At 42.3% G+C, this 19,734-nt stretch overlaps 1 protein-coding gene and 1 long non-coding RNA gene across 3 annotated transcripts in view; one reads left to right on the top strand and one right to left on the bottom strand.

The window, feature by feature from the left end:
• The window catches only part of LOC148109448 (uncharacterized), a 32,812-nt gene extending 25,730 nt beyond the window's left edge, over positions 1 to 7,082 (bottom strand). The window contains exon 1 of the long non-coding RNA XR_015725789.1: positions 6,428 to 7,082. This is a non-coding gene — a long non-coding RNA (uncharacterized LOC148109448). The remainder of the gene's footprint in view (positions 1 to 6,427) is intronic.
• OSR2 (odd-skipped related transciption factor 2) lies at positions 1,076 to 9,029 on the top strand. 2 transcript variants are annotated; one of them, XM_045805876.2, is made up of 4 exons: positions 1,076 to 1,446; positions 5,502 to 6,269; positions 7,330 to 7,429; positions 8,281 to 9,029. In XM_045805876.2, exons 2-4 carry the CDS (start codon positions 5,614 to 5,616, stop codon positions 8,353 to 8,355), a joined length of 831 nt encoding a protein of 276 aa, XP_045661832.1. In that variant the 5' UTR covers positions 1,076 to 1,446; positions 5,502 to 5,613; the 3' UTR covers positions 8,356 to 9,029. The 2 variants fall into 2 exon arrangements, with proteins under 2 accessions (XP_045661832.1, XP_045661831.1); XM_045805875.2 differs by having other exon boundaries at positions 8,199 to 9,029.
• Positions 9,030 to 19,734: the final 10,705 nt, after the last annotated feature.

Here is a 19,734-nt window from a genome sequence, read left to right as displayed (position 1 = left end):
CGAAAGGAGTTTTGCTCAGTGTTGTTCACGCAGATCTCTTCTGGAATTGAGTGTGTCACTCCCTTTCTGTCACTCGATCACACTACTTACAGCATAGCTGAAGTGCGTTCTGCCATTAGATGCACACAGGACCAAACCTTTAGAAGAACCTGAAAAATTTATCACTACACCAAATTCGATTAAGTTTCCTGGAGACTGAACAATGAGTTGTGATTTTTTTTTTTTTTTTTTGGTCTGGGAGTGAATATGTACATGTTTTGAGAAGCCACAATAGTATTTTCCTAAGAATTTTAAATGATTGTTCTTCACCCATTCCAGATGGAGTCTTTATTGTTTGCCAATGGGTTGCATATGCCCACCCTTTAAACAAGTTGGTTTATTGCTTATAAAATGTACCTTGGCTGATTAAACCTTAAATATTGGAAGAAATTTCTTCTAGGACATTCCACATATGTCTTTGCAGTAATTGCGGAATTAGTCAATTGTCACCTCTAAAAACAAACTTCGTTTTGAAAACAGCAAGCAAAAGCAGACTACAGAAACAGTCATAATTGACAAAAAGTTTGTACAAAGCTGTATTTAAAATTGAGGAAAATGTGATATATATTGGAGAATACAGTCTAGAACTGATTGATTTTACTCTATGAAGAAGATGGTTAAATTAAACGTGTTAAGATGTGGAAATTAATCTGACGAGATCGCCAAGTAAAACTACAAAATGCCGTTTGTGTTTCTCTGCAGGGTCTTCAGGAAGCAGAGAGCCAGCTGTTGAGTTTCTAACAGTATAAGGAAAAGTGGCACCGAGAAGGAAAGGGGGTGGGCTTTGCTTATGTGTGAGTTTTGAACTGAGTCACCTTCGGCTCATCTCTGTAACAGGGAAACCTCGAGCAAACCTGTGCCTTTAAGACTCAGTTGCTATCCAAACACAAGTAAACAGAGTGGACCATTAGCGGGCGCCGGGCGCGGAGGCGGAGCCAGGCTCCGTGGGCCCCGCGCTGCAGCGGGACGCCCGCCCGAAGGGGAGGCGGGGCTGCTACTAAAGCCCGGGACTCCTGGCCGCGAGCAGCCTGGGGAGGGACGCGGGCGGGGACAGAGCTCGAAGCGCTCGCTGCTGGAGGGTGATGGCCCTGCGAGACTGCAGGCTCCGACCTTACCCGGAGTCGGCGGCGAGAGGCTTGCGGAGGCGCGGGGTTCCGGGCGAGCGCTGAGCGCCGGCTCTACCAACCCCCGGGCTTTACAAACTCCACGTCCACAGACCTGGACGAAGGCGAGGATCCGCTCTCGTTTTTGCTGCTCGTCGTCCTCTAGATCATGTCTGCGGCTCCCGGGATTCCGCTCGGAAAAAGAAGTTTGCCCCGCGTGGACCCAATGACCTTTCCGAGCTCTGCGCCTCACCACCTGGGCCGGGTCTGAGCGGCTCTGCCCAGGCGGACCTTTCTGAGGGAGGTGAGTGCCCGCTCTGGGAAGGAGCTGCAGCCGCCTTAAGGAAGGAAGGGTATAGGGGGTGCAGGGGACACTCATATTCTCGGTCTGGCGTGCCGCACGTTCAGAAATTGTGAAAAGAAATCATATGGATGCAATCTTTGGGACATTGTGTTTCTCACTTTATCGGATCCCGGGCACTCCACTCCCAGCTAACACTTAAGGACACACACTTTTTGTGCTGTTTTTAGTTTTGTTTAGCGACATTTAATCTGAGCATTCAGCAAGCCTTCTTATAAAAGCTGATGAACGTACGCTGAGATAAAACCCCATAATCCCGTGGTGTTTCTGATGGTGCCGTAGTATTCCTGCTCCACCCGTCCCGGGGCAGCCGCGGCAGCGCTGCGCGAACGCGCCGGGACTCACACTGCCTGCCTAGCCAGCGCGTTTCAAGAGGGAAGTAATCGTGCAGTCCTAGGTAATTCTCCAACCTTATGCTGGCCTTTTGATTTCCCTCCCACCCTCCAGTCCTGGGGGGTGGGGGGTGGGCAGTGCAGAAGGCAAATTCCCCTGGGGTTTAAACGCTTAGATTCTCGCGTTAGAGCTACAGAGAAAGGAGTGGCGGTTGCAGGAAGGAGGGAAGAAAGGTGTTTGTGGAGGGAGCGCTGGATCCTTCTCCCTACCTGTTAGCAGAGAACAAAAGAGGTTTGGCGTTTCCCGAAGCGAAACGGCGCAGACAGCTACTTTCTCTGCTAAACAAACTGCAGTTCTGAGCAGAACAAGAAAATTACTCACGCAGGGGGAGCGAGGGAGCAGAGAGAAACAGAACCCAGCTTATGCGGAAGGCATCTTAATTTAATTAACTCCTTGGGAAGGCAGAGGCGCTGCGAAGGGGCAGGAACTTAGCAGCCGTTTTCCTCCGTTCACCTGATCCAGGCTGGCCATCATTATTACTTTTTAAATGATCTCCTTATATCTACTAAGACTTTCGCTCTGATTTATGTAAAATTTCACTGTGGCTTGGGCTGAAATTCAGCGAGTCTATGGATCCACCAGTCATTTCTCTCACACCAACACACAGGTTTTAGCAGATGACCCCTGACTGTATATTATTTTTAGATAACTCAGTGTAATAACAGCATTACCAAAGAGCAAGACGCTATCAAATTACCACGTACCTTCTTTTCTCCAATGTTTTGAAATCTTCACTGAACTGAAATTAGGTATGTACACTTTTTTACTTGTTGACAACTAGGGAACTAAATTTTACAAAACTTCTGTACATGCCTGGAAATCCCTGTGAAGAAGACTGATGAAAGAAAACTAGCCTCAGCTCCACGGAAATATTAATGTCTTTTAATTGGTTCTTTCCTTGTAAAATTAAAAGTAATTTACCAATGGTCCGAAAAGGGGTAGACGAGAAATGACAGTAAGGATGATGATCGCTATTATTGCCTGAAACTCAGTGTGGGAATTACATGCTCAACTTTAGACAAAACGAAAGTACTTTAGATCTCTACATTGACTTAAAATATCTTTTGATATGTATTTCCAGCAACTCAGTGGGAGAGTGGAAATCTAAATTCCCTAATTATTTATGGCAAAGGTGTTTGGTGGATATTTAGGGTTGTTCTGTTTGTAAAAGGATGGAAGTCACCAATGGTTTGCTCTTCCTCTATGAAGAAACTATCTGTCCTGCAAATTAAAATGAAAACTTACTATGAAATACACGTTTGTGCCATTTTGGGGCTGAACTGGAATAGAGTTGCTAATTTTTGTGTTATAAACCATTTGAAGAAAAGGCAAGGAAGATGGCACTCAACTTTGTGCTGGCAGAATTAACATGTAGTGTTTAGGGCAGATTTCACTTTGTGCATGTGAAATGGAAATCACAACTGGTGATATTCCTTCAATTGACAACCTCTCCCTCCACCACCCCATAACAGTGGTAGGAGCTGTACTTTGCCTCCTGTATTTATTTCTAAGAAATCTAGTCTGGGAATACACTCAAATAATAATTTCAGTTTCCTCTCTATGGGGGAGATCACTTTTTAACATAGGGGGAAGATAATATTTTGAATCTCTGGAAAATCCTCATTACACAAAAAGAAGGAAATAAAAGTGTAACTTACTATTTTTAATGGAAGAGGAAATAATCAGATAGATTATCAGGGATATTAGTACCTTTTTTTCTGCCTTTCTAGGAGGGCTTGAGGGTTGCCACTGAACAAAAATGAATCGTGATTTGTGGTGGGAAAGTTTATTACTAATGGGGGTTTACAGTTTCGGTTGAATGGTCTGACTAAGACCCTTTGACTCTTACACACCTCTCATTAACTCCCAGTCTGAACTGCCAGACCAAATACTACCAAGCAGAGGCAGTGCATTAATAAATCCCTGTCTCTGAGCATTCCAGACAGAAGAGGAGGGAGAGAAGGTGTGGGCCTCACTGAGGCGACCATATTCTGCCTTGTCAGAGCGCTGTGTCATTAGCACGGTCCCCCAAGTCTGCCCTCGGAGCCCCGGGCAACACTTCACAGCACACCAGAGAAGATTCAGGCGTGTAAAAGGGTGGGTGATGAGGGGAAGGCTGGACAAACCTTCCCACCTTCCTGCTGGGTTCAAAAGCCAGACTTAAAGGTTGTTGGCTCTGACCGACCTGCCTGCCCCTCTCCAGGGAAGCACTTAGCTGGGAGTCCCGCACCTGGGGAGCTGCGCTCAGAGGCAAGGCCCAGGTCCGCGGAGCAGGCAGAACCGAGGCTAAAAGGCAGCTGGAAGTGGGAAAAGGTGGGCCCGCCCTGAATGCAGATGAGGTGTCCTGGGGAACCTGGGTCTGGAATCAGACCTCTCTATTGCTGTTTGGGGCGCAGAGAGATGCGAGTGCTTGCACCCTGCTTAGGCCCAGGCCGCACACGTCTCCCAGCAGATAACGAGCTTCTTCCAGGCCGGCAAAGCCGCTGTACCCGGCCCGCTGTGGCTCCCCGGCTACCCCTTCCCTATCCCTCCCCCAAGGAGCCCACTCTCCTCTTCCCTCCTCTCTGCTCTTCTCCCGAGGCCTCCCCGGTGTAGGAGCGGCTCCTGATGCCAGGCCGGGAAGCCGCTCCGGCCTCCCGAGAGCTTGGCGCTCGGTCTGGGAGAAGGGGTTCCGGCCTCAGGGAGTTTCTCCGTCCACCCAGCCCTATCCCACACCGCCGCACCGCACCCCCCGGGGAGCCTGAACCATCTGGAAGGGATCTTGGTGGGGGGTGGGAGGGGACGGCCCCTGGGAAGGAGGAGGGGGCGATTCCAGGCTGAACCCGGCCCCCGAGGTGTCACTTTTCTTTCCTGCGGCCCGTCACTGCTGATAAATGGGACTGAGGCAGAGGAAGGAAAAAGAAAACCTCCGAGGTCAGCGCGGGGCGAGACTGGCCCCTTCGAGGGCCCGAGGGCCCTGGAGCGCGAAGCGCACCCCGGCTGCGCTCCCGCACCGGGCGGCGTGGCCGGGGTAAGCGCGGGAAAGGCAACCGCGGGGCGGGGCGGCCGGCGGGGGGCGCCGCGCAAGCTGCAGCCGCTCGGCGGTTCGGACGGGCCCTCCGCGTCGTTCCCCGGGGAGCTCGGATGGGCCTCGGCGACAGAGACTCGGCTCTAGGCCTGCGGGTGCCGGCATCTCGGGACTTGGTGTTTGCCCGAGCTTCGCGGCACAGGGTGGGGTGGGTGGGCTGAAGTCGGCGCTGCCTCTGCTGAAGCACTGCCCCCCTCACACACACACCGCCCGCCTTTCTTTCTCCCGGCTCTTCCGTTCCTTGCGTGCCCGCAGTCCGACCTTTCTGTGGGCGCCCACAGAAGGGGCGCGGGGCGCCCCGCTCGCCAGAAGGCCACTTCCTGCCCCGCCTGACACCCTGGCCCGGGAGCCGAGCTCGGTGCGGACTCGCCTGGCAGGCGCGATGCGGTTCCCTCACCACTCCTTTTGAGGGCCCTGGAGGAGAGTGGGGAGGAGGACTTTGAAGGAAGGTGTGGTAACCCTCGCTGGCGCCAAACGGCAGGCCGAGCCGGCTTAGATAATAGTCACGACTCTCCCTCTCTCCCTCTGCCATTTTTAGGGTTTCTCTGCGTTCCGTTGTCTCTCTGGGTTTTCACCGGAGCCCCACGCCCACCTGCCTCTGAGTCCTGGAAGAAAGGGGCGGTACCCTCCGCCCCCCAGCACCCGGGAAAATGGGGAGCAAGGCCCTGCCGGCGCCCATCCCGCTCCACCCGTCGCTGCAGCTCACCAATTACTCCTTCCTGCAGGCGGTGAACACCTTCCCCGCCGCGGTGGACCACCTGCAGGGCCTGTACGGTCTCAGCGCCGTGCAGACCATGCACATGAACCACTGGACGCTGGGGTACCCCAACGTGCACGAGATCACCCGCTCCACCATCACCGAGATGGCGGCGGCGCAGGGCCTCGTGGACGCGCGATTTCCTTTCCCGGCTCTGCCCTTTACCACCCACCTCTTCCACCCCAAGCAGGGAGCCATTGCCCACGTCCTCCCAGCCCTGCACAAGGACCGGCCCCGTTTTGACTTTGCCAACTTGGCGGTGGCCGCCACGCAAGAGGATCCCCCTAAAATGGGAGACCTGACCAAGCTGAGCCCGGGGCTGGGTAGCCCCATGTCGGGGCTCAGTAAATTGACTCCGGACAGAAAGCCCTCCCGAGGGAGGTTGCCCTCCAAAACGAAAAAAGAGTTTATCTGCAAGTTTTGCGGCAGACACTTTACCAAATCCTACAACTTGCTCATCCACGAGAGGACCCACACGGATGAGAGGCCGTACACGTGTGACATCTGTCACAAGGCCTTCCGGAGGCAAGACCATCTGCGGGATCACAGGTGAGGTGGGGAAAGAGGTAGGCCCGGGAAGGGAAGGCGACTTAGTCCAGAGTACCCAGTACTGAGAGACATTCCAAGTGTCACTAAAATCCCCTCTGCGCTAGAATAGATCCCCAAAGGCCCTCCCTGGCCAGCTACAACTAACCCCCAACAATTACCTTTTTCCTCCGCCGTCTCCTGCTGCGTCCTTGTTTGGAATGCCGGAGGACCTTTCCTCATCCTTAGGCGGATGCAATCTGGTGGGTTGGCCTTGGTCCTCAGATCTGTTTCCAGTTTCCTCCCGGTCGCCGTTGAGGGGTGGGGTGGGTAAAGCCGAGGGTCCCCGAAGACTTTCCCGTGGTGGATACTAGTACGGGCTGCCGTCAGACCATTTCTAGAATTGTCCTAGTGCGCCTCTACTGGGTTCCCTCCCTGCGCTACTCCCCACCCCCAGGTGCACCCCAGAGCCTGCCAAGGCGATCTTTCTTTTATTTTATTTATGGGGGTCTTGAGATCACTGAATTTAAAAACGGCTCCCCACAACCCCTTCACCACCTTAAACTCTGCATTCATAAACGAATGAAAAAATACTATAACGTAAGTGTTTTCATCGGGTAAAAACTTCCCAGGAGGGGGGTTGGGGTGTCTTCTCTCTGCACTCTACCTGCAATTCCACAGGGTTAGGACTTCAGTTGGGCTCCTCCGTAGCTGTTTAGGGATTCGCTAAAATCCATTCCCCTGAATTCGACCTTGCCTAACATCCTGATTTGGCCAGTTTAAGTACCACGGAAAGCCGTAGAGACCAGGAAGGACTCATTCGGCGGGATTTTAAGCTCCAGAATACGCCAGAGAGGGCGATCAAGTGTAGATAAAGCCAGAGTCCGGTGAATGTTTTGAAGAATCTGTTAGTTGAGGTTAACCATAAACAGAATTACACAGGGGGGAAAAACAATCTAAAAATATAAATAATGGGAATCCCGTTTCTTTTGTCCTTTCACGACTTCCTTTTGAGTAGCTGTCAAAAGAAACTCCTCACCATGGTGGTAAAACCATTTCAATGAAACCTTATATTGATTTACAGGTATATCCATTCCAAAGAAAAACCTTTCAAATGTCAGGAATGTGGGAAAGGATTTTGTCAGTCTAGAACGCTAGCGGTTCACAAAACTTTACATATGCAGGTAAGTTTGTTTTCTTGTTTAAAGACAATGGCTGGTTTCGTTTTATCATTTTTGCTCCTTACAAAGGTGTTCAGTGGCCGGCTCTTTCTCTTAAAAGGCTCTGTCTAGATTTAGTTTTCTAGGTGGGGAAAACAGCACTCAACTTTTTTATACCAAAAAAAAAATTAATGTTCCTTAACACAAAACATTATTATATTTTTCTTAAAGAAAAGACCATTCTCTGTATTCTAAATCCTAATTTTAGAATTATTATTTTTCCCCCATCTGATCTGCCCTGCATTTAAAGCTTTCGTGTTTGGGAGGAAATAAAGGTAATTTTGATAATGGAGGCATGGCGAAATCCCATATGCTCTCTCTCCCAAAGGCCTCATAATTTGTAGTTTTCTGAACATTGAGGAATAGTTTAATTTTCCAGCAAAGAAGAGCCTTATTGCCTGGGAGAATGTCGTTCCTTAAGAGAGGATTAGAGTTTTTCCTTCCTCCTTTTCCTGCCTGTGACACGGTGATGAAATGTAAAGAGCTGGAAATCACAAAGCCCACCGCGGTGGCCACCGGCAGTTATCAGTGTAATCGGGGCCCCTCTGTGTGCCTGCGCGTGTGTTTTCGTGATTGGAGGATTAGGAGCCAGATTTGTTCCTGCAAGTCCCCTCTTTTGTTGTCGTGCGCGTGTTATGTTAACGGCTTGTGATACCGATAAGACAGAAACTATTGAGAAGGGTGCGGTGGTGGTGTGAAGGATTAATCCTTTGCTTGCTTCACATCTGAACAGGAATCTCCACACAAATGTCCCACATGTGGAAGAACCTTTAATCAGAGAAGTAATCTGAAAACTCACCTTCTCACCCATACAGACATCAAGCCCTACAGCTGCGAGCAGTGCGGCAAAGTGTTCAGGCGAAACTGTGATCTGCGGCGGCACAGCCTGACTCACACCCCGCGGCAGGACTTCTAGAGAAGCCCAGGATGTGTCCCATGCCGCCGCTGCTCCCCTCCCCAGACACCTCTCCACGCCTCCCACCCAGGGGTCGCACCCCCAACCCCTTACTGACCCCAGCTCTTCCCTTGCTGCAGCTGCACCTGCAGCTCCAGGGAGTTAACTCTTCTGCTCGAGGACTGAGAACTGTAGAAAGCCACACAAGTACATCCCTTCACAAAGAGCATATGATAGTTTCTTGTAGATATTCACAGCTCATTTTAGAGCTCTGTACATAATGTCGTGGGTCTTTGTTTTGCTGTTTTGTTTTGTTTGTTTTTGTATCTTGTTGGATGCACCTAGATATGGAAAATGGAAGCCAAATTTATCTTTAAAGAGTGTATTTTCAAAATAAAACTTCTTCTTGTTTGTTTCAACACTTCTGGAAAAGTATCTTGCTATTTAACTTCTGTGTTTTCTCTGGGTTCTGGAAGAGTAGGATGCCTCTAAAATACTCAATATCGAGGGTGTTCTTTATCCCTGCATTTTAAAAATAAGACTTCTCATGATTCTCTTACTGAAGCGTCAGCTCTTCCCTTTCTGTATTGTGGCATTTTGGAATTGGACAATTTGGAATTGGAATTTTTGTTTTTTGAAGATATTAAAATTGATACCATTAAGGTTTTATCCCCTTTTGTTTATTCTATTTCCTTGTGTATTATTCCTTCAGATAAAAGCAATATAATGATCATTATTAATAGCATGCAACTCCATGACTGCCCTCCCTGAAAGCACAAGGTGAGAAAAGTCCTTGACCTAATGTCAGAGTTTATGATGGACAACTTCTCTTACCATTAGACTTTGAACACTATGATTTAGCACTACAGACAGAGACTTTATCCTGGTTTCAGGAGAGAAGCCTAATCATCCTCCTAGAAGAGTGCAGGAAGGTGCAACCTTCAGAAGACAGCAGACAAGAGGAAAAACGAGAAGCTACTTAGCCGTGAATATATTTCTATCCTAGGGTGGAGATGCTTTCTTCTAGAAAATTCAGCTTTCTTTGCAAAGCAAACTGAGTCAGGTCGCTTGCAAAGTTTCCATCACTGGTTGGCCTTTTGTCCCTGGGAAAATGCCAGAAGTATAGGTACTCTGTATGGAGCTCATGGCAAGTATATAATAATCTTCTGAGGCATTTCAACCTTTTCCAGATGGTTCCTGGGGAATGTGACACTAATATCATGACAGACCACCTGTATAGGATCTAGGTGGAAGGCTTTGGATACAGATAAACTGTAGTACTAGGCGGAGGCTGGAAGGGAAATAACTGGATTTAAGGAGGGAACATCAGAGGAACCCATGGCCCCTAACCAAGGAGGTACTCACAGGCTTTAATACTGAACAAAAGGCTGAATTAGGTACTCTCAGATTTTTTTCATTTTTGTATTTGTGTTGGATGGCAGGTCTCATCTTTAGGGTGATACCAGGGAACACATCCTATGTTTGTACTTTAGAATTCTCCTTAACGGTGCATAGGGATTTAAGGACTAGATTCCAAATTTTTCACCAGTGCCTTGTTCAATACAACTTACAAAGAGGTTTCAAAGAGTGTTCCAGATTCAATGCTTACTCTGTTCTCAGGGGAGCTGGCTGGAAGTCACTTCTGCTTCTCATGAGAGATGAATTCTCTCCAACAAAGTGTCCACTCACCAAGCCTGTGTGTCTAATGCTCACACAAATGCATTTCCCAACATGGGATGGGCCCAAGCCTTCACTGAGGAGAGGGGGCAGGGATGAAGTGTGAGGGTGCATGTGTGTGTGGCATTTAGAAGACTGAAATTCTTGTTTGTTTTCTTGTGTTTGTACAGAATTAACTCAGTGACCTCCCTACCTCTACTCTCTTAAGATCCTGCCCACCTTGGCACAGAAGATTTAAATACTTTAGGGCAGGGTTACACATTGACTGTCCCTAGAGCTCCCCTAATCCTGCAGGCATTTTCCATGTAGTCAGTCTCGCTTCCCCACCCACCCCAACTGACTACAAACAGCAGAGTTCCATTGCACAGAGTTCAGTCCAATTATCAAAAAACGACCCTTGCTCGCTATCAAGCTCAGGCATATCCTTGAAATCCCTGTCACAAGGATGTTTAGATAGAAATAACCAGAATATGGTTCCTCTGCATTTATTTTAGTTGAAAAAATGGAAATCAGAAGAGAATGAGGAAAAAATAAAGTGGAGAAAGCCATTCCTCTTCTCGGATACACACTATTTCAAGTTAATATGAATTTATTTATACAGTCATTAACAAATACAAGTTTTGGAATCTTGACTACCTAGATAATTTAAAAATCAAGGGGTGCCTGGGTAGCTCAGTCAGTTAAGTGTCTGCCTTCAGCTCAGGTCAGGATCCCAGGGTCCTGGGATGGAGCCCCATTTGGGGCTCCCTGTTCAGCAGGGAATCTGCTTCTCCCTCTCCCTCTGTCCCTCCCCCCAATTTGTGGTCTCTCTCTTGCTCTCCCTCTCAAATAAATAAATAAAATCTTTTTAAAAATCTATAATAGGGTTTAATTTAATAGCTCCCTTCGATCTGCACTCTTAAAGCCAACATCCATCTAGACTTAGAATGTAATCTAGCCTCAAGAACACACTCTTTCCACACCTTGTGATCTCAGGGAAACTTTTGAACAGTGGGTTCCTGCCTCTTCAAATTCAGAGTTTTGTTTTCTTCTTCTTTAGAAGGTTCAAGTATGCAGGAAATGAATCTTATGTGAGAAAAATTTACAAGGTATCATAAGGAAAATGATATCTTGTAGCTTATGAAATTAATCTACTGAGGGTTTTTTTGTGGGTTGGTTTTTTTTTTTTTTTTGGTTTGTTTTGTTTTTTGGCTTTTTTTTTTTTTTTTTTTTTTTTGTTTAGAGAAGAGTCATTATTTGACTTTTAGATTAGCCTGTGTTTTCCTTACACCCTCTACCACAGTCAGCTCATGAATCAATACCCCTGGCCAGAGACCAGGAATGGGAAATATCACGAGTCATAACCACAGTGCTGAAGAACTTCATGTACAGCAGTTAAATATGGAGCTGTGACTTTAATCTTATTTTGCAATCCGTGCGTGAGATTTTAAAAATAATATCTAAAATTTAATTATATTTTAATCAATTATTAATGTAAAATTATGAATGTGTGTTAGGTGCACTTATTGATGCTAATATGGAAATGTAGGTCATCATAGCACCAGTGCTTTATAATTGCAGTAATTAAAATTGTTATTTTGCAAAGGCACATCCTCTTTTACATGAGGAAGCTTTCCAAAGTTTAACTTTAAGACAACTAAATATTTAAGAAGCAAACAAATCTAAAATTTCAAAATATAAATAGGCCTAATTACTACTAGTGATGAAATCAGAAGCATATACTGGGAGTTTCTTCTACTGTTCATTTGTCAGATGTCAGCATAGACATTTGAACCTCTTCACTTAAATCATGTTCCATCAAGTACCCTTGCCCTAGTTGTGATTCTGGAGGGGCAGCCTACCCCTGAAGGCACTTAGGATATTAGGTCTTGAATACTGTCAACATGATAGACTATGCGCATTTGGGTTAAACAGAATAGAAAGTACAGCAAATTTTAATACAAGAAGGGTATTACCATGGCATAATGGGCTACCTCTCCTATTTGCAAAGTAATTTTAATATAATAATAATAATAATGATAAAAGACAAAAGTTGATGAAACCATATCACACATTGCAAACAGGAATAATGTTTGTATTTTGGAGGATTATTTGTGTTCACCTTTATTAGTGTATTATATTGAGGCTGTATTTCCCAATTTTCCCTTCGGAAATGTAACTTTCCGCTGATAACCACTTCTGCTGACAGCAATGAGCAATAAAGGGAGTGGAGATTCAGAATGATTCAGCTTTGATGACCTAAGATACTTCAAGTTCATTCCTGTTTCTTTATTGCTTGTCCCCCCCAACACAAATTACATTATCATCGAAGCTATATAACTTTTTCTTTATAACTATCCAAGGCAAAAAATGATAGTGAAAAACTATAAGTAACACAAATAGCCTACAATAGGAAATTGCTGAATCAATTATAATGCTGTATCTGTTATGTATAGCATTATACTACATATATACTAGGTGTACACTCTACTAGTAGGTATAGTTTTCTACTGCAAACAGAAAAGCTGACTAAAAGGGGCTTACACAATAGGGGATTTATTTTCTGACATAACAAGAAGTCTCAAGGAAGGGTCCCGAGATGTATAATTAACTGGAGTGACAACATCATCCAGAGCGCAGTTCTTCTGACTTTTTTCTTCTCCCGTAGTTGCAACAACTCCAACCACCAGTTCTAGTGCTTCCTTCTCACACACATTTCATAGGCAGAAAAAGGATTTATCTGTTCCTTGTATCACTTTTTCAGAATTAAGGATCTTGAATAAATCCAACCCGTAGGGGCGCCTGGGTGGCTCAGTGGGTTAAGCATCTGCCTTCCACTCAGGTCATGATCTGGGAAACTAAGCCCCTTTCAGCTCCCACTCAGCGTGGGGGTGGGGGGGTGGGGGGTCTGGTTCTTCCTCTCCCTCTGCCCCTCCTCCTTGCTCATTCTCTCTCTCTCTCTCAAAATAAATAAATAAAATATTTTTAAAAAATCCAACCTGTAGACTTGTCCTCATATCTTACTGGTCAAAATTAGGTCAACCTGCTCCTTCCTCAGCCAATCACTAAGGACAATAGAATTATACCATGATTGCCTTAGACTAAATAAAGCTCATCATCTTTTTTTTTAATAATTTTTATTTTGTTATATTAGTCACCATACAGTACATCCCCAGTTTTTGATGCAATGTTTCATGATTCATTATTTGCGTATAACACCCAGTGCTCATGCAATACGTGCCCTCCTTAATACCCATCACCGGCCTATCCCAGTCCCCCACCCCCCTCCCCTCTGAAGCCCTCAGTCTGTTTCCCAGAGTCCACAGTCTCTCATGGTTCATTCCCCTTTCTGTTTACCCCCCTTCATTCTTCCTTTCCTTCTCCTACCGATCTTCCTATTTCTTATAAAACTCATCTTCTAAGCACCGAAATGGAGCCAGCCTGCCCTGAAGGCCTTGACGGCCTGAAAAAAACCTGAGTTCTGTTAGCAAGGAAGAATGGAGAATTGAGTATTGCGAATATTAAGCAGATGTTAAAAATGAAGTTTCTGTTAATGATCTTATGTTAGGAGATGCTTATGTTATAACAGAAGGATATTTAGGGGCATATACAATATTATCCAAACTACATAAACAAAACCTTGAAAAAACTAAGCAGAAGTAAAGACTAGCAGAAAACACACCAAATTGTTAATAGTGGTTATTCATGAGTAACAAACCAAGGGTGTACTTTTCTTCTTTTCTTATTTTCAAATCTCCTACAATAAGCATGTGTTACTTTTATAAAGGAAAGGGTAATAAACATTATTTTTAAAATTCAAGATAAGTTCTTAGTTTCCTCAATATTTTTTTCATCTTGCTTTATTGCCTCTGAACAGCCTTTGCTTGTCTCTTTTCACACACACACACACACACACACGCACACGCGCGTATACCCTCTTGCTTCCTCTAAACCATTTCTTTAATTTAGTTACATCCTTACTTTCTAGGTCCTTTTCTTTCTTCCTTGATTTCTATTCAAATCTCTTTTTCCTGTTGTTTCTCTTCTCTTCTCTAGGTTGCTGTACTCCGGTTCTTTGTTTTCTTCCTTGTAAGAGCTTTAATAATTCTGGTTCAGCCTTCCTCCAGGTGTGATCATTAGAATTATCCAGGGTACTTATTTCTGGGCTCTCCCTAATCCAGTGGGGGACTTGGAATGCCTGGTGATAAAGACTCAGGACTCTGTATTTTAAACAAACACTTCAGGTAGTTCTTATGTGTAATGCAGACTGAGAACTTCTGCCTTAGCCTTTGACACCATCATTCTCTTTATCTTATCCATCCGGCATTTACTCTGTGCCTACCGTAATAAACATAAAACAGATTTCAATCCACTTTTCTTTACTTATTTACTCACTGTCCTTGAAGTGGTGAAATTTTCCTCTGCTTTGATTCTTATTACTCTTCCATGGTCTCTCTATGCACTTTTCTATTGTTGCTGTCTCCAAATTAGATTTTTCTTTTTTGCATTAATAGACATCTTTGGCTTTGATAGTTTATTTCTTTGTTCTTCTTTGTTCTCTTAATCCACTCACTAGTTTAAAGAGGCAGGAGAATAAAGTGAATGTAATAATCGATTAAGATGAGAACATCACTGAGAGATAAAAATGATTCTCTTTTCCATTTGTAGATTGAAATATTGTCACCAAATGACTTGTTACTTCAACTTCTGTTCAAAAAACATGAATTTGCTATGAGTAATGTATTTCCTAAAGTGTGTGTGTGCTGGTTTTAAGATCAGAGCTAAACAAAATAGTTTTTTAGATTATTTATATTATTAAACTACAATTTCAGAGCAGGTGGCCATTTTATGATGGAAAGAGCTATGACATGAAGTCAGAAGATGGATTTAATCTTTTAAGGCCTGAAATTTTTTATGGACAAAACATTTAACATCTTTGAGACTCAGTTTCTCATCTGTAATATGAGAGTTTTCACTACATAATAAGGTCTTCTCCAGCTTGTAAGATTTATGGTTCTCATTGAGATAAACATAAATGCATTGATAGATAAGTATTGTTCACTTCACAAAAGCTAGAAAAATACCAAGAATCATATCACTTCTCTCCCATAAAATGTTATTAATTCAGTAAAAATAAATGTAGGTTTACAAATTAATTTCTACTTCAAGCTGTTATATCATCTGTTTTTCTAAAACTTCTGAAATTTTAGAGGCACTTTGGATGACTGTTGATTAAAAGTAAAGTTTTTTAAATGAAAAGGAAATGTATTTATCATTTTCAATTTACAAAAACAATCATGCTTATTGTAAAAAAAATTCTAACAATATAAAAGTGTAAAAAGTAGAAGTCTCTTATTTCCTCACCCCCACTAATGACCCTCTTAGTTCCATTCCCCAGAGGGAATTTTTGGTATGTCTTTCTGGACATTTTGCTGTAGATATGGAAAGGTAAGGGTACATGTAAAAACATACACACACAAATAGGATTATAGTATAGTACTATTTTGCAACTTTCCCCCCCACACACACACTTAACAATAAAACAATATTTTGGGGTCTTTTTTTCCCATATCAGCATAAACAGATATTCTGCTAAGGTAAAGAAAAAAAGTCTAAAGACTTCTAAGCTTGAGAATTAATTCTTTTCATTAGAATTTAACATAAGAAATAGGAAAATCATTCTGTTACTGAAATTACTTACAAAATGCTATCCTTAACTGCCAAACCTTTAGTCCCGTATCTTCATGACAGCAGCTGAGAGAGTGCCTGAGGGTTTTGAAGATTCTTCAAGGTGTGTCATATTATGGTTCACATCAGTGCACACTGATACACCTCCCTGGCAAGAACTGAAAGATACAGTTCTTAAATCCCCTGGTGACCCATTATCCATGGATCATTGACAAGATAGAATGTAATAGCTCCTGTCTTTTTACCAAGGTAAACTTCCCAGTGAAACTGTACTGGTCTCGCCCTGTGCCCTTTATTTAAAGAAACAAAAAAAATTAGTCTAGGAAAAAGAAACTACATTAAATAGATAACACAAATGCTCTCATATTCTTTAATGTGATGTTTATTGAATGAGGAAATATCTATTGAAATATAGTAGCTATTTAATAGTAAAGCCTGAGACAGAAGTTTTTCCCACAACTTAGCGTTCCAAACAGATCATCTGAAATTCAAGGTTAAATGAATTGCACAAAATCCAGCCTTTGGAACATCAAGTTAAACTAATAGATGTTTCGCCTATTCAGACATGTAAACAATAGTTCAATTGGTACTATGGACCAAAATTTAACATCTCCCATTATTTTGCCACGGTCTAAAAAGTCAGTACTTCTCTATCCAAAAAATTGTTTTACTTATGAACTGGGCCATCGTCCTAAGCTTTCAGGGACCCAATCACAGACCTCTTCAATGTTTACCATGTGTCACCATGTCTTTGCAACATCATGTATTGACAATGCTGTGTTGTAAATACCATAACGTGATGACAGGACATGGCCATGTTTTTATGTGGTTCTGATCTAGATCCGTCTGAAAGTTCCTTATTTTATGTTAATCTTCTTGACTTCTATAAGGATTCTTCCCTATTTCTATCGGTTTAGAGTTACAAAAGGTTAGAGATAGAAATATGATGCTCTTGTCAACGTGATCAACACTTTATTTTCCTGCCCAGGTCAAAGAAAAAAGGAAAAGGAAAAGAAAAAAAGCAATAACTTCACCAAAAAAGCAAGTTTCAGAATGGTAAGTATGTATCATTCATGTAAATTTTGAAGGCATGATCTATAGTTTATATAAATATAGTATAAGTATAAATTGTTCTTGGAAATAATACACATTAAATTCTGGAGAGTGGTTACCTTTGGGGAGAAAGACAAAAGAAATTAGGAAGGGGGACTTCAATTGTATTTATATGTTATTGTTTAAAGACGTCTGAAGCAAATATTGAAATAGTTAAGGCTTGACAAAGCTGGGTGATATGTGTAGGGGTTTATTCTATTAATCTCTATACTTTTCTATATGCTTAGAAAATTTCATAATAAGCCTTTTTTTTTTCCAAAAAGAATCTGATTTTAGAGCTGAAAAGGACTTTAGGAACTATCTAATATTGATATTTAATGAGCAGCTACTCTGTTGTGCTAGAAATACACTGGTATACCAGAGAAACAGTTCTTTAAACCCTTAGAGCTTATGTTCTACTTGGAAAGAGGCTACATTTTTTAAAAATGTGAATACACGAAAACAGATATTGTTAAGGACCCCATTTGAAGATGAGACAATTGAGGTAAAGAAAAGTTAAGTGATTTTCCTGAGGTTCAAGCCAGTTCTAGAGTCTTGCCTTCCCAAATACTTTTGTTTCCCCCTGGTTTCTCCCTAACTTAATGTTATTCTAATTACTGATGGTGTTAGGCACAAACACATTGACAATAGCTCACACTTGTTTTGTAACCATCTCCAATTAAGATACAAGATAGAAGTTACAAATTTGTCAAATGCTAAAACTTAACTGAATAAGCCTTAAAATTATTTGAATATTTTTGATATGACATTAAATTTACACAATTTCTTATTAAGTAGGTCAGCATTATCTTCATTGCATGGGTGAAGAAAGAGATGAATGGGGGAGTAGTCAAGGAGTGAAGTAAATTGCCCAGGGCTCTATAGGAAATACAAGTGACAGGTTCTGGATCAGAATTCACAAGTCTGACTAATCTAATGCAAAATCTTGAGTACCTTCCTTTCTGATCTTTCAGATTACTGTGCCTCACTTCCACACATTCCTGTAAAGCCAACACAACTCTTTTGAAAATTGTAAGAAAGGAGCCCATAACATTAATATCTTGTCAGACAAATTGAGTATTTTTTCACCTCAAAGTTGCAAATTCATTGATAAAAAATGTTTAACATAAGCTTTTGTGTCCATCTAAGTGTGCAAGCCCTTCTCTCCAGATGGTCTCAAAGAATGTTCAGGGAAATCATTTCCCAGACTGCAACTATTCTACTCAGAGCTTTGAAGACAAATTTCAGGTGAGCTTTTATCCACTGTTGGCAAACAAAGAGAGCTGAAGGACAGAATGATTGTGGTGAGCTAACCTACCTAGATGGTGTTATGATATCTATTCTACTTATAAAATCCTAGCATTTATAAAATTTCTATTAAAGCAATTGTCTTCATTTCTATTAAAATAATTGTTTTAATATTATGATAGGCAAAAATGATTGTTGCAGCTTCTTTCTGCATTCATTTTTTTAAAGCTGTCACTTGAAGAAATGAAGTCCTTATGGGAAAATTACTCTGAGCAGAATTTAAATATTCAACATCAGAAGGTAGTATGGTCTAACACTATTCCAGCCCAGGAATCCATCAGCAGACTTTACCCCTGTGCACTACATGCTTCCCTACAAAGGTGATTACAGGTTTATGTTGTGAGTGCTTGATATTGACTGGTACAGGAACACTCCAGAATTACTTATTATCTTCATTTTCCAATGAATTCTTTCTTCCCTTGGCTGATGTGTGAAGCTAGGCTTCTAAGGACTTCTTCAGTGTCCTTATTAAGAACATCTGTAAAGAGCATCAGAATGAAGTGTTGAATTTCACCCATTTGGATTTCATTAAAGTGTCTATAGTTGTCAAGCATTTAGAAAGTCAAGACACTAAGAGTTTGGGGTTTGACCCAAAGGAAATTGGTCCTCATTTTAAGGCTAAACAGGAGGGATAACTGAGCCAAAGTTTTTAGGGAGTTGGGTTTTTTTCGTTTTTTTTCTTTTCTTTTCTTTTCTTTTTTATCATTCCTTTCAAATACATGCCCCTAAAGAATGAACACTTAAACAGTCATCCTTTCTAATGGTAAGTTTTCTATCTTGCCAAAACAAAGTGTGGGTTTATTGCAGAGGTTCTTAACCCAGGGTTCATGGACTTCTAGTGGGCCCATAGGCAGACCTCAGAGAGTCCATAAACTTCATGATTGTAAGCAAAATTTCGTGTGCATATACACATCTTTTTTTTTTTTTTTTTTTTCTGGAAAGAAAGCTGTAGCTTTCGTCAGACTTTCGGGGACATTTGTGATTCAAAAAAGGTTAAGAAATTTTGGTTATTTTTATATGTATTTAGGTATCTTAAAAATGTCAAAGTACCTGAACAAGCAGAATTTTAAATTTCTCTTTTTACTAAGATTTCATAGTGTACATAAATGTACATAACTTATAAATGCTAATAAGGTAAACTAACTTTTCAATATTAACAAACGAACAGAATTTTTGTAATTTGTGAAATCTCAATTATGATTAACTTGCACATATACACTCTCTGATCTGATCAGGTTTAACAAAAGTAATCTGATTATTTGGAAAAAATAATATAAAAAGAGTAATTTGGTTGAAAAGTGAAAATACGTTGTATTGTCATTGTAATATCAAATTACAGAGTGGTAAAAAACAAGAGCTTGAAAATTTTCCACTACATTTAGTAGTAGTAGTAGTAGTAGTAGTAGTAGTAATAGTTGTTTAGTTAATTAATTATGCTCTAATTATAGTAAAGTGACATGAATTAATTTATATTGTGACTTAAATCCACTTTGAGTAAAAACAGCAACTTCATTTCGTAAAGAACATTAAGTGAAATAAATTCTGATGTGAAAAATCCCCTGGGGATTTTTAAGTTTTCTAACATTCAAAATGAATAGTAAATAATTGGATCATCATTACACTAATTCTA

Source organism: Ursus americanus, chromosome 9, assembly GCF_024610735.1.
Source record: "Ursus americanus isolate L20-20 chromosome 9, mUrsAme1.1.p, whole genome shotgun sequence".
In the NCBI taxonomy this organism is placed as follows: Eukaryota; Metazoa; Chordata; class Mammalia; order Carnivora; family Ursidae; genus Ursus; species Ursus americanus.
Note: the sequence above shows the minus strand (reverse complement) of the source record. Positions and strands in the feature narration are given on the sequence as shown.